General features: G+C 37.9%; 1 protein-coding gene across 50 annotated transcripts in view; it reads right to left on the bottom strand.

Annotated features, from left to right (window-relative positions):
• MEF2C (myocyte enhancer factor 2C) overlaps window positions 1-13410 on the bottom strand; it is a 166402-nt gene that overhangs the window by 28512 nt on the left and 124480 nt on the right. For 29 of the 50 annotated variants that reach the window (XM_014857053.3, XM_070517810.1, XM_014857068.3 and 26 more), the window contains 2 exons: window positions 4444-4630; window positions 2301-2348 (listed from right to left, as the gene is read on the bottom strand). In XM_014857053.3, coding sequence (XP_014712539.1) covers window positions 2301-2348; window positions 4444-4630 — 235 coding nt within the window. Of the gene's footprint in view, window positions 1-2300; window positions 2349-4443; window positions 4631-13252; window positions 13391-13410 lie in introns of all 50 variants that reach the window. The other 21 variants (XM_070517793.1, XM_070517806.1, XM_070517820.1 and 18 more) reach the window with 1 other exon arrangement.

The following is a 13410-nucleotide window of genomic DNA, read 5'->3' as shown; positions in this document are numbered from 1 at the left end:
TCCCTCATGAGACTATCCCTTTTTTACAAGTTGAGATGATTTGATTTTGAAAAAAACTACAAAGACTGAAAAGTATTTAACTTAATTGCAGAATCTTTACACTTAGCCTTAGAGTTTCTAACTTTTCTGAGACCTTGAATTTCAATGACAATATTCAAAATTTAGAAGATATCTTTTGGCCATTTTGCTTTAGTTTTCTTTTCTGAAAATGTAGAGACGTTCTGGCTGGCCTTGTTTCCCCCTGGTGTAATGTGATTCTCTGACATCAGCACAGATATATTCAGCTTCGACATATGATCCTGGCCGGCATGAGAAAGAAGGGGAAGATGTCTGAGCCTGTGAGCAGGACATGACAGCTAAGCTCAAGACTAAGTGGCATCTGCAACAGGTGCTCTGTGGAACCAGAGTTAGAAAGGGCTTCTTCCTCTATTTTTAACAAGTGGAGAAGTAACTCTTTCACAACTATACAGAAACTGAAAATTAGACGCTCATGGCTACAAGACACAACCATCAACATATGTTTATTGTCATCAGGGTAGAGTAATTGAATGTCTTTTTGCTTCCTTCTATTTTTGAAGTAGAAGATTCTCATGCCTATGGCAGAGGTCCTGAAGTAGGGGGATGAATTTGCTAAGCTTGTAAGATTTTTTTAGTTCAATGACGCTATAGTCTATATGCGGTTAACTTTTTCGTTGACAAGATCGAGTGTCTTCTCTGTCCCTGGAGGGCCATTAAACTTAGTGGACTGTCAGGGAATTGACAATGACAGCATAATTGAACAACCAAACATTTCTTCTTTTCAATACAGAATTCTAAAGCATTCTTGCTATTAAGCGGTAACAAGAGGCCACTTCCATCAAAGCTGAGTAACCCATCCCCTTCCTCCCAATACGTTCTTTACTACTTCTAATAACTATCATCATGACTATTGGCTGTTTCCATCAGAGCAAGCAAACTGGTGCATCAAGATAGTGGAGAAAAGATAACATCTAAAGCATTTTTCCTATTTTATCTTTTTCTTGGTCTTTGTGACAATCCAATTCTTAGTCCCCACCCTTCTCTCTAACCATAGTGTTTGGCAGAGACTTGAGTCCAAGAAACACTGGTCTGGCTTTGATTTGCTTTTGTAATTTGGAGGCTACAACCACAAAGTATTTTTCAAGGGAAAAAACTGAGCACTTCATTTCAATGTCCAGCAAAAGAGTATATTGAGTTTACTCATTAATTTGACTCTACCTAATTGTGAAAAGATAGATAAAATGGGAAGCTAGCGCCATTGATTCTCTTTGTAAATTCACTGTGTAGTTCTAATACTTTTTCTTCATTACTCACTGAATTAGTGAAGAGCCAGCATCGGAAGTGAGAAACATTACCCCTAACTGGATGTATCTATAAAAATGTTTTTATAGGTCGATTTTTAAAATCTTCTTTCTTATAATTAGTAGGCTATTATATTTGACCCTGGAAAAATATTTTAATTAGGCTGTCCATAGATATTTCTATAAACTTGAATTTTTTTGACATTTCAAACATAACCTTGTGTCATTCATGCCTACTTCCTACTATTTTAAATGTATGGCATGTTCCAGCTGCAGGAATTACCATGGTTACTTATTATGCCAATAGTGAACTGCAGTTAGCATTAAAAAGTATTGTGCTGTCTTACCTCTGCATTGAAAATGACACCAATATCTCAATAATCACAATAATATGAATTAATATAGAATCCTGGAGAAGTGTGACTATAAGACAACTGGACAGGGGAAGTAAGTTCTTAAGATCTGAAATATATTTAAGGGGCTTTTTTGGGTTACACTATATTTATATTCTTGAAGAGCTCATCTTAATGCCAAATGTGGTTTTATTTTATTAACAATATTGTTGAATGGTTATAATCTCACTCTCTCCTTTTCTTTATGCATTCTCCTTTAGAAATGTACAGGAGTTGGGTACTTCTTTGGGTAGAAAGTGATTCACACTTAATGTGAAACGATTAACAGAGAACTCAGTGGCTAGGTTTGCTAAAGGTACTTTTGTGTCCAGAGATGGTGTCCAGGATTAAATTGATTTGATGAGAGCTCTCAATTGGGATTACGTCGACTAGCTGAAGTTTTCTTAAGGAAACTTCTAGTTAATAAATAGTCTTCTTCTAAGTTACTATCCAGTCACTCCTGCTTCATGAAAGTGCTTTAGACAGATCTCTCAACTTTACTTTGCTCAAAAGACTCACTTCCTGCAAATCACCCAGTAAAGGAACCCTGAACAAAGCCACGTACTACAGAACAGAAGTCTGTACTCACCTGCACTGGTGCCTGCACCGGATGTGAGGTCTCCACCCATCAGACCACCTATGGATTAGAGAGAAGGATCAAAAGGCGAAAGGTTCACAAACAACACGCTTCTTCCTTAGCAACCTCAGTATTTTGTCCTCTTCCCAAAGTCCTAAATTTGTAAAGTATTATCTAAGTCGGATGGCTGACATTTGTTTTATTGTGACATGCTGTGCTCAAACATTAAAAATACATTCACTCACTGACATTTGGCAGAATCTTTTTTTCCTAAGAAAGATCACATTTTAAAAATCCAGTCTTTGAATAGTTTCTGAATTTTTATTATTTCCAAGTCTAGTTTTTCCCAAGAGGATATTTTATAGAAAGTAAAAAAAAAGAATAAGGTTTACCATATGCTCAAACAACCACACATTTGATGTTTAATTCTTTGTAAATTTATTTTATGCAATTAATTTCGTGCAATCTTAATTGTCCAGAACTTTGGTCATTTCATGAATCTACTCACAGTAATGACCTTATTTACTACCCAGATTTTACTTACTGACACAATAAAACGTGTTTCATCGGCCACAAATTTAGAAACTCATACTTATTTATTGCTAACTTAAGAAAGTACGTTAAAATTTGGCAATGTCTATCTATGAGAGCTGGGATGTTTCAATAAGCAATTGAAGATAATAATTACTTTCATATTTTAAAGAATGAAATTTAGTCAAAAGGATAAAATATCAGCTAGATTATTTTCTACTTGCTTGAAAATTGTACTCTATAGTTATTAGTTGGTTCTGGCTTTGGAATTAGAAGAAAACGTTCATTACATTTTAAGAAAATTTTTATTATTTCCAATCAAGTAACATTTTGAAAATAGAGTATGATATTTTTTAAAAAATAAATGAGCATGAGCTTATCAAATAGGAAATTCAACTGCACTTGAGAATGATCTGAAAGGAATACATATGGTTACTGAAAATTCCTCTGAAAAATTTCAACCATATTCGAAAGTAGAGAGGATGGCATAATGAAATCCTTTATACACATCTCTAAGATTCAAGATTTGTCAAGATTTTGTTATGTGTCTGATTTTGATTGTATTTTCTATATGAAGTTTCTGTAATAAAAAAGTAATACATGTGTAGTTCTAATTATGAGGCTGATATTTAAGTATTCTGAAGGAAAAACTATTCTGTGAATAAACTACTTTTAAAATAGTTATGTGTGTCTAAGACATATTAAAAATTTCCTATGGAGTGCTTTTAAAAAAATAAAATGTAAATATGTAATGGTTTGCTGCCTATGACTTAGAAATACAGTGATTTTGGGTGCTTGTTTCATTTAGTTATATTCAGTACATGTTTACTTAGGTACGACTGTGAGCCTGGCAAGTCAAGAAGACATTCTTCCCTTGAAGGTTCTTTAAATCCAGTGGGGAAACAAGACACATATTCAATACAGTACATCATATTGTGTTCTGCTTGATCTGAGTGCTAAGAAGGGTTGGTCTTTTCTTGAGCAATAACTTCTTTTCTCTGGGACACTGTGAATTGTACCATTGTAAGGATCTCCTAGAAGTGTAGAGAGCCGGTATATATATATATCCTTATGATGTGCTCTTTGAGTTTTGTTTTTATTTTATACTTCTTATAAATTATGCTATCCTATTACATTTCCTTTCTGTATTAAGTCCTTGGTGGTATAAGTAAGTTACTGTTTACATTAATAAAAACTGGTCAAAATAATAAACAAATGGGATAAATGCTATGAGAGAACACAGAGGACGGTTTCAGAGAAGAGGTGGTATCTGGCTAGGAGGAAAAGGGAAAATGGCATTTGAGGCAGAAGAGCAGAAACAAATGCAAGGAGACAGGGTATTTGATATTCTGTTTGAGAAAGTATGTGGTTAAAATATAGCCACATGAGGAGACTGGTGACAGGCTGAACAGATAAATTGCAGATTATGAAAGATTTCGAAAGATATGCTAACGGGGTTAGGCTTTCTCATGCGTAAGACCTAGCAGAGGGTGGGTATTAAGCAACGAAGGAAAGTAACAGATGGAAAACTGGGAAACTCAACATCTTGTAGATAAAAGAGCCTTCTTGCCACGAGTGGCTCCTCCCCACGATCTGTGAACACTGCGTCCTTGTAGGGACATACCTGTGTTACCTGCACTTGGAGGTCGATGTGTTACACCAGGAGACATACTATTCCTCTGCAGAGAAGGGTGGGCCAGTGGCAAAAGGTTGGGGTTTCCCAGTGAACTGACGGGGTTGCTGTATACCAAACTGTTGTGGCTGGACACTGGGATGGAGACTGGCATCTCAAAGTTGGGAGGTGGGACAGCCTGTAGGAGCCGGAAAGAAAAAAAAACATGGGTAAAAGAAAAGAACAGAAACAGGAGCCCTCAGGTAGAGACAGCCTTTACTTTTCCAAGAAAAAGTTCAAATTCTATAGGGTTCCGTGTCTAGAAGACCATTAAGAAGAGCTCTCAAGATGTTCAGATCATAAATTGATTTCTTTAATGTGCTTAGAACTCTTTCTTTCCAACTATTAGAAAACGTTTCACTTTTGTTTAAAACAAAGCCCCATTTCATTTGACTCCATTGTCTTTGAATTCCATTCTATTAAGTAATAATTGTTCATTTGTGATATCTGAATCCGGTGCCAGAAATGACTTTGAGATCAAAGGTACATGATTGTGATGACTTCACACAGAAAAAGGAGGATTAAAATGCAAACCAGAGTCTTTGGTTTAATTGCTTATTGAAGCATATTTACGCAGAAGTTTAATGATATAAAATCATCTCCAGGCATGTGAACAGCATATATACTTTAATTATTATTTTTGAAAGTCTGTCTTTTGAAAGTAACTCTAAAGATAATAGACATTTTAAGATAGAGAATTCGACAGAGCAGGTATCATTCAATAATTCACATTTTTAAATGATAGTTCAGAATATATGTTACGCTTCATATTTTGCGATATCCTGACACTGACAAATGCAAGACCTACATATCTCAAATGAGAGAGCTGGTAAATATTTAGTGAACTGAAGCTCTGTCTAATTAAAATAATTCAGGTCCCAATTATTGATTTTTATTTGTATTTTACTGTATTTGTGTTTTATTGGTATTACTTTGGCAATTTAAGCCAAAGCATGCTTATTTTTCTGTTTGCACTAACTAGATCATCATAGTTGTAACTCCCTCCCTCATTTTTTTTCACTTTTAACATTATAAATGACAATACTATTTGAATATATTGCCAGAAGACTCACGGTATCAGAGCATACAGCATTCTTAATAGAAAATGGATATGTGTGTGTGTGTGTGTATCTAATATACACATATTAGAGACAGGGTTTATATAGAACATTCTCTCAGGGATTCTCAAATAAGCCACTGTGCAAATTTAAATGCATATATGCATGTGGCTCAAAGTTTTCTTTTTTCCATTTTTTTTCTGTAATCCTAACATCAACTTCCTTTTACCGGTTGACTGGCTGGCCTGCATCACACCCCGTGCTCTGCAGTAGCTTGACATTTATCCCAGTGATGATTACAGGACTCTTCTGTATTTATGCTCGTCCTCCCTTATTCTTTATTTTTCCTATTTTTATTTTCTTCCATGATCTGGACACATCAATATTGACAAGAGCAAATGTTTCATAACACTTTCTATTCACATGTCTTCGATTCCTCACTGTTTTACAGGGAAATCAAAATGTTCAAGCGCTATATTAACACAGTCATTCTTCATTAGGCTTTATCTCTTGTCAGTGGGGTGACAAAGAATAATTTTGGATAAACACTATGATATAATGGAATATGTTTGATAAGACATCAGAGAATGAATATATCTCACAATTTCCAGAGACTTTTTAAACAACAAAAAATATTAGTGTATACTGTAAAATGAATGTCTATAAAGTCAATAAAATATTGCATTCCTTTATGAAAAGGCCAAGTAAGAATTACTCTAGCACACTCAAGAAAAAGTAAAAGAACTAGGCTAGCTCTTCTCCATTGGGCCCTCTGGATCTACTCTCCCCGTCTTCACTGCTCTGGGCCCCCGACGGCATCCACCAGGCTCCCCTTGCCCTCTGGCTTCAGCTGGGCCTGTGCAGGCGCTGGCAGAAGTACAGACTGTAGGAGAGAGGTTAGGGTATTTTTCTACTGCAGCATTGTCCTTGCTGGGCCATAGGTTGGCAGAGGCTGCATTCCCCTAGTGAAGGCCAAGCTTCATTCTGGGTCCTGTCTCCCACAGACAGAGATCTTGCTGGGCTCTGGTAAATCCTCCCTCTTGTTCTTTCAGGCCTAGAGGTGCTAACAGCTTCTAGGTTGCAATTCCTAATGTACTGCACTACTCCTTCAGGTCTCCCTGAACTCCACCCATCTGTAAACAGTCCTTTTACCAAACTCTCTTCAATTACCCCTTTGAGTTTGCCGTCTGTTTCCCCCTGGATCCATAATAGTAACTCTATAAATCTAGGATAGTGCTACTCCACAGCGGTGGACTAGCTCCTTAGGGAGCATTGTGGAAATCTGTGGGAGTGTTTTTGGGTGTCACAATGATTGGAATTTTCTGGGTGGGTAGGCAGGTATGCTGTATATCCTATTACGTGTAGGACAGTTCTATACAACAAAGAATGGTCTCTTGCCCCACCCAACTTTCAAACACCCTACTGGACATTCATGTGTGTGAAAAACTCTGTTTATAATGATATGAGTCAGAACTAACTTTGTTCTGCAAACACCAGGTAAGTTTTAGACACTGAAACATAGATTTTATTATATACTGAAATTTCCAGAAATGTAATTACTGTGTACATTAAGGGGATATTCTACTTTGTTTTGTATGGAACTTTATTAAGAACTGTTCACCATCTTGGGAAATCATGCTACCATTGGCAATTCTGCTTTTGTGACTTGGGCTGTAAACGTAGCACACTGTTTCCTCTCAATTCACTCCATTAAAAAGTTTTCCTTCACCACTTCACTAAAAATGCTCTTGTTATAGTCATTAACAACCTTTGAGTTGCTAAGTCCAACCGTAACTTCTAGGGCCTCAATTTGGACACAGCTGATCACTCCTTCTTGATAAACTTCCTTTCTTTCCAGGACTCCCAACTTTTTCTCCTACCTCGAAAGCTGCTCCTTCTCAGCCTTTGTCGCTGGTTCTTCCACTTCTCCTTGCTCCCTGAATGTAAGTATACCACTGTCCTTTTCCCTCAGCTCAGATCTCTCCTTCCAGCCTTGTATATCCAAGTACACCCTCAATATTTCTACTTGAAGGTCTAACAGACATCCCCCAACTAACTCCAATCTAGCTCCGCTCACACCTTTCCCATCTCCAGCTGAGGACAGCTCACTGCTTTCAACCACACAGAATAAAATCCTTGGAGCCACCACTGAATCCTCTCTTCTCCCACACCCCACGTCCAATCTGCTAGGAAATCCTGTTGGCTTAACTTCCAAATATATCTAGTCTCCAGCCACCTGTCACCTTCTAATGGCTACCACCCTGATGCTAGCACCATTAGCTCTTGCCTTGATCACTGAAGTCACCTCCTAACAGATTCACCTGTTTCTATCATTGGGCTCCTTTTTATTTTCAACCTACCAATCAGACTGATCCTTTAAAAGCATAAGTCAGGTAATGGCACTGCTCTACTCCAAACCGTGTGACAGCTCCCACCTTACTTGGAGTAAAGTCCAACTTCTTCCCATGGTCCACAAGGCCCTATAAATTCTAGCTTTTGTCATGCTCCATTATCTGATTTCCTATCACTCTCTTCCTCCCTCCCTCATTCTTGTCTCATTTCCATGGCTAATTCCATTGCCTTTTTAAGTTTCTTCTCAAAATCTGGCCTTCTCAAGGAAACCCATCCTGATCACCCTGTTTAATCCTGTATCTTGCCCTGCCCCCACCCATCTCCTGACCTCTTTCCCTTGCTCTCCTTTCCCTTCTGTTATAAAATCAATTATGATGTTGACCAAACAATGTCCCCTTTCATCAAGATGCTAAAGCTTTTTTGCTATAAAGTAATGCAGAGCCTAGCCAACTTTTTATTATATGAATTGAATATTTCTCTTCAAAGGAGAATTTTTAGGAAGGCATCGTACTAACATAAAAATACAAGCTTCCAATTTACTGTGTGTTATTTACTCAGCAGGCACTGTACTATATAATTTGCATACATGAGATGATTTAACCCTTTCAACATCCCTTCGCTGTAGATATAATTCTTCCCCCCTTCAATTGGATGAGATTATGTAAGTGGCCCAAGGTCACCTAACTAGTAAGTGAGGAAGCCTGTTGCTTTTGCTACCAAATCACCATGCAACAGTGTACATTTTTGGATAAAAACAAAAACTTGCAGTCAAAAATCATACTGTGAAGTGAGCATGGGCTGCAAGTTAGTAGCTGATTATTTGTGAACCACAAAAATAATGAACTGAATGGGTTCTCATGGAATGGGGGTGAGCATTCACAATGGAGCGTGCTCTATGCTGCCAGGGTGTGACTGAGGGCTTGGGGAAAAAATAAACCATAAAGACGCCCCTCTTCCATATTTACTCAGATTTGGTATTTTAAAGCTATCTTTTGGTTAAAAATATTTTAATTTGTATTCATTACTACTACTTATAAATGTTTATTACTGGGTACTTAAGGATCTGCTATAAAACTACTTCTCTCCTGAATATTCTATAGAATATTGATTATGTCTCAGTAGAGAGCAAAGCCTATTTTCCCCTCTGGATAATTCTATGTACATCCAAAATAAAGAGGATTATTAATTATTTAATAAATTCTGAACCACTCTAATACACAATTCAGTCAAAGTCTCTCTACTCCTCCCTTCCTCTGACTATCTATCATCCCCAAGAATTATTCAGTTTCCAGCATTCTGGACCGTAAACAATTTGATGATGATTATTATAAAACTCTCTTGTAATTGGCTAAACAGCAGTAAGATATAATCCTGATATCAGAGCATACTTCAAAAATTCACCATTCATAAAATATGTTTCCATCCTTTGCATTCTATCTTTTGCTTTGTTTTCCTTATCTGTATCAGGAATAGGCTAAATAATTTTGAAATCAAATTAGAAGCTTAAAAATGACCATACTGAGAAGATATCTCAGAGAAGCAGAAAGAACATCAGCCTTTATATCAGAAATCTCAGCTGTAGTCCAGGTTGTGTAATAAACTGCCATTTAACTGGGCAAGTCACTTAATCTCCCTCGATCTTATCTCAGAAATGAAGTAGTTGCCATTATAAAGAGACCAACCAGTTCTAAGCATTTTAGGAAATGCAAAGGCTATAATAATGTATAAATGTTTAAAAGAAATTGGCATTATTCTTTTCCTTCTTGAGTTTTCAAAATTAGAGAACTTAAAACATCTACATTTTTAAAAATTTTTGCCTAAAAAATGGAAGCCAAAAAGTAGTTAAAAACTCCAAACTTACAAAGATTTCAGGGGCAGGCTCCAAATTCTAGAACACTCAAGACAGGAAGGAAGAGGGAATTTGGGGTGGTTAAATAAAATACTGTAGGCAGCACTGGCTATATAATTTGCAGGGCCCAGGGCAAAATGAAAATGTGGGGCCCCTAGTCAAAAAGTTATTAAGAATTTCAAGATGGCGACAGCAAGCATTTAACCAAGCATGGCCCTATAAGAGCAGGACCCTGTGTAACTCCACAGGTCTCACGCCCACGATGCTGGCCTTGGCTTTCAGAGATATAGGTGTGATAGCTAAAGAGATTTCAGTTTCTATCCCTAAATTGATCATGGTTACTAAAGTGAGTCATCGTGGTCAGAAAGGTATCTGAACTCTTATCCAAAACCACCATTTTCTCAAAATTACCACAAGAAGTCCAATAAAAAGTCAAACAAAATATTTTTAATAACATACTTTTAGTTAATAGGCTTTCTTTTATATAATGTGAATGACTGAACTGAATCCAGTTTTGAGGCCACTAAGGCACCCTTAACTTTTGATCAACTATTCCCAGGCTGCTGAGCACTAGTAGAGAAAAAAAAAATCACACAACGCTGATGACTGGTGACTACTAATTGCTAATATTTCCTCAAGGCTGCTGGACAACTCTGGCCTTTACTTGCTCATTCCATCCCTTTCCTCAATTCCTCATAACATCTGCAGCTTCATCCTTCTCAGTTCTCTTTCAAGCACCTGCTTCCCCACCTCGCTATCTATAGGAGCTAAAACCAATATAAAAAAGAGAGGTCATTAGGTGGTCATCCACTCAACTTTACTCTACCCACCTACCACCTTAACTACCCCCGGGTCCATCTGCGACTCCGTCGTGTTCAGATCCCGCCCTTGAGAAGCTTTGCCATTTTATCGCTGGTGGACCTACAGATTCAATTTTTTCCTTCCTTCAAGCATTCCTCCTCTGCATATAAATAATCTCAAGTGCTTTTCCTTTTAACTCCTTCCTTGATCCTAGATATAATATTATTTCTCTCTTCAGTCTGTTCTTTGAAGAAAATACATACTCTCTCTTTCCACTTCCTCCCTTCCTGTTCACTCTCAGCCAATCTTGCACCCGCCCCCTCCTTTCTTCAGCCCATTTCCTAATTCCTGGTTCCTCAAATGGAGCTGTTTTTTCTTGCTGTGAAACGAAGCATGAACCATGGCAAACCCTGCATGAGGAAATGCTGGTCAACAAGATTCCAAATCATCCATGAACTATTTCATGCAATTGAGGAATATGGGCATAAATTATATTGTACCAACAGGTGATTGCAATACTAAATTTTCTATTTTAGAAGGGAAACTCTTCAAACTGGGTCTTTGAAATAGAAAAACAGTCTTATAATGTTTTTAAAGAGGTGGAGACACTGCTACATACAAAGGGCAGAGTGTCCTTGCACTGCTGGAAATGTTTTAGCAGCTGTGGAAACTTTCAGCAAAATTTACTTCCAGCAACTGAAAGCGATGTGCGAAAACTGGGCTTTTCATCGTGGAGACTGAAGCACTTACTAAAGAAATGAAGATGTGGAGGCACAGCTAGGAGCTGTGTGGCTCCTTCTCACGGCTCTGCCTGGAAACTCTAATGTGGTTTGTCATCCCCTGCCACACACCACTGCCCCTCTTAAGAAATCATGTATCTTGATTTTGAACTCTTTGCATGACAGGATGAAATACTGTGAGGGAATCCAGGTATGTATCACACCTCTTTCCCCCAAAGCATGAGAAAAATGACCCAATGTGCAAATATGGGCATTCTCCCAGAACTTCAGGGGCTAAAGCTCACACACTTTTAGCCACTGACCTGGAGAGCGATTGGTAGTGTTACATTGCCCTTTTCCTAACTGTGTGGGGGCTTCCTCCCACCTGAGACACCTAACAATTTAAAATCTTCCATTCACAAATCTTTGTACCCAGCAGCTCTAAATCAGTGTATTACGATAGCAAGAGAAACTCAGGCTATAAGAACTAAAAATTGGCCCAAAGGAGCTGTCTGTTTCCTTCTTCTGGGCAAGATAAAGTCCCAATAGCTATTTTATCATTTAAGAATTCTGGGTATAACAAGGATGCATTGCTGCCTCTGATAGGAAATAAGTCACTTGATTAAGTGCCTGCTGTGGGTGTGCTGTATGCAGTGCTCGGTTTCATGAAACCTTTAAGAACTTACAGCATTTAGCTTTCCTTCATGATACAGTGTATTAATAATTCTAATTCAACAAAAGCTCTACTGTTGACATTATTTCATTTAACAAAAGAAGCGGACATGTACTTATGAGGATAGAAGGTTTAATATGCATACATTTTATAAATAAGTTTTAAAGTGTTCCATTGAATTTAATACAGGTTGACTGTGCACCGACTATGTGTAAAGCGTGAATTTATTTTGTGAGCGTAGCTGTGGATCTGGCCTAGAGCTTTTGTCCCCAGATATCTACACTTGTAATTGCTGAAGAAGCATATTTTCTCTACAGAGTCTCTCTCAATCCTCAGGTTTAGGCTATTTTGCTAAGTTCCAAAAAATGTACTTTTTGAGAAAGTAATTAATTACCTATTGAAGAGCGTGGATACAATGAGGGTTCAGATACTAACATTAGTTATTCAGAAAGTGTGTGAGCCTTGAGTTGCATCACTTTATGTCACAAAATTAACATCACTTGATTGATGACAAGATATAGTCAAAGGTATATACTTTCCCCCTTTTTATATGGGCAAAACCAAAAATAATACATGCAGAGTTATTTCTCTTAAATATCTGGCAGGGCACATGATTGATTGTTAGAAATGTTCTGACTTGGTTAAGACAAAATTGAGCCAAATGTTAAAGCGTGGAAAATGTTGGTGTAGGCAAAGCGAGCATTCTGAGAAGCTCCACAATCAGCCGGCACACAAACATGCCGAGATCTGACCCTCAGGTCTCATGCAGTCTGTTTCCCTGCAGCCAGCGGTAGCTTTAACCCTTCAGTGCTGTGGTGGCATCTCATGTTGAGGGAGAGGAGTGGAACCCTTATTCAGAAATTAGCTTTTACTTGGTGGATGACCATCAGTTTACATGACAGAACTGCACTTCCACTCAGGTATCTGGTCTCAGGACAAATCTCTATATATTTTATAGTAAATCCTCAAACTCCTTCAGAAGGAAATTCTAAGGTTTCACTAGTGCGTTGTGGTTTGTGTGGACTGTGTGTTTAAGAGACTGTGTAACTGCTGGGTGTGTCGCATAGATCCTTCTCTTCCTCCTGTGAGTTTTCCACCTCTGAATGAACTTCTGGACGGCAATTCTTTTAGATTACGTAATGTCAGCATCCCTCAGGGTTTGCTTTCTAAATGAAGTGCCCGTGGGATGAGATGGCTCGTTTCTTGGGTTGACTTTCCAATGCGTCTTGGATAAAGCCATCACTGAAAGGGTTAAGGTATGTTACTGCAGCAGCTATCAGCAGACCAGTCATCTACCTTTGGTACTTACAGGAATTTTATGACTCTTGATCATATTATCAAATTCTTCATTAATTTTTTTGTATTTTTCTTCAGTGCGTGGGGTGAGTGCATAAGAGGAGTCAGGATCGGGGCTTTCACAGCCTTTGTTTTCTTTCTTGTTCAAGGCCTGCCAGGTTCAGAGAAATA

Source organism: Equus asinus, chromosome 9 (genome assembly GCF_041296235.1).
Source record: "Equus asinus isolate D_3611 breed Donkey chromosome 9, EquAss-T2T_v2, whole genome shotgun sequence".
Taxonomy (NCBI): domain Eukaryota; kingdom Metazoa; phylum Chordata; class Mammalia; order Perissodactyla; family Equidae; genus Equus; species Equus asinus.
The sequence above is the reverse complement of the archived record's forward strand: the minus strand, read 5'-3'. Positions and strand labels throughout refer to the sequence as shown.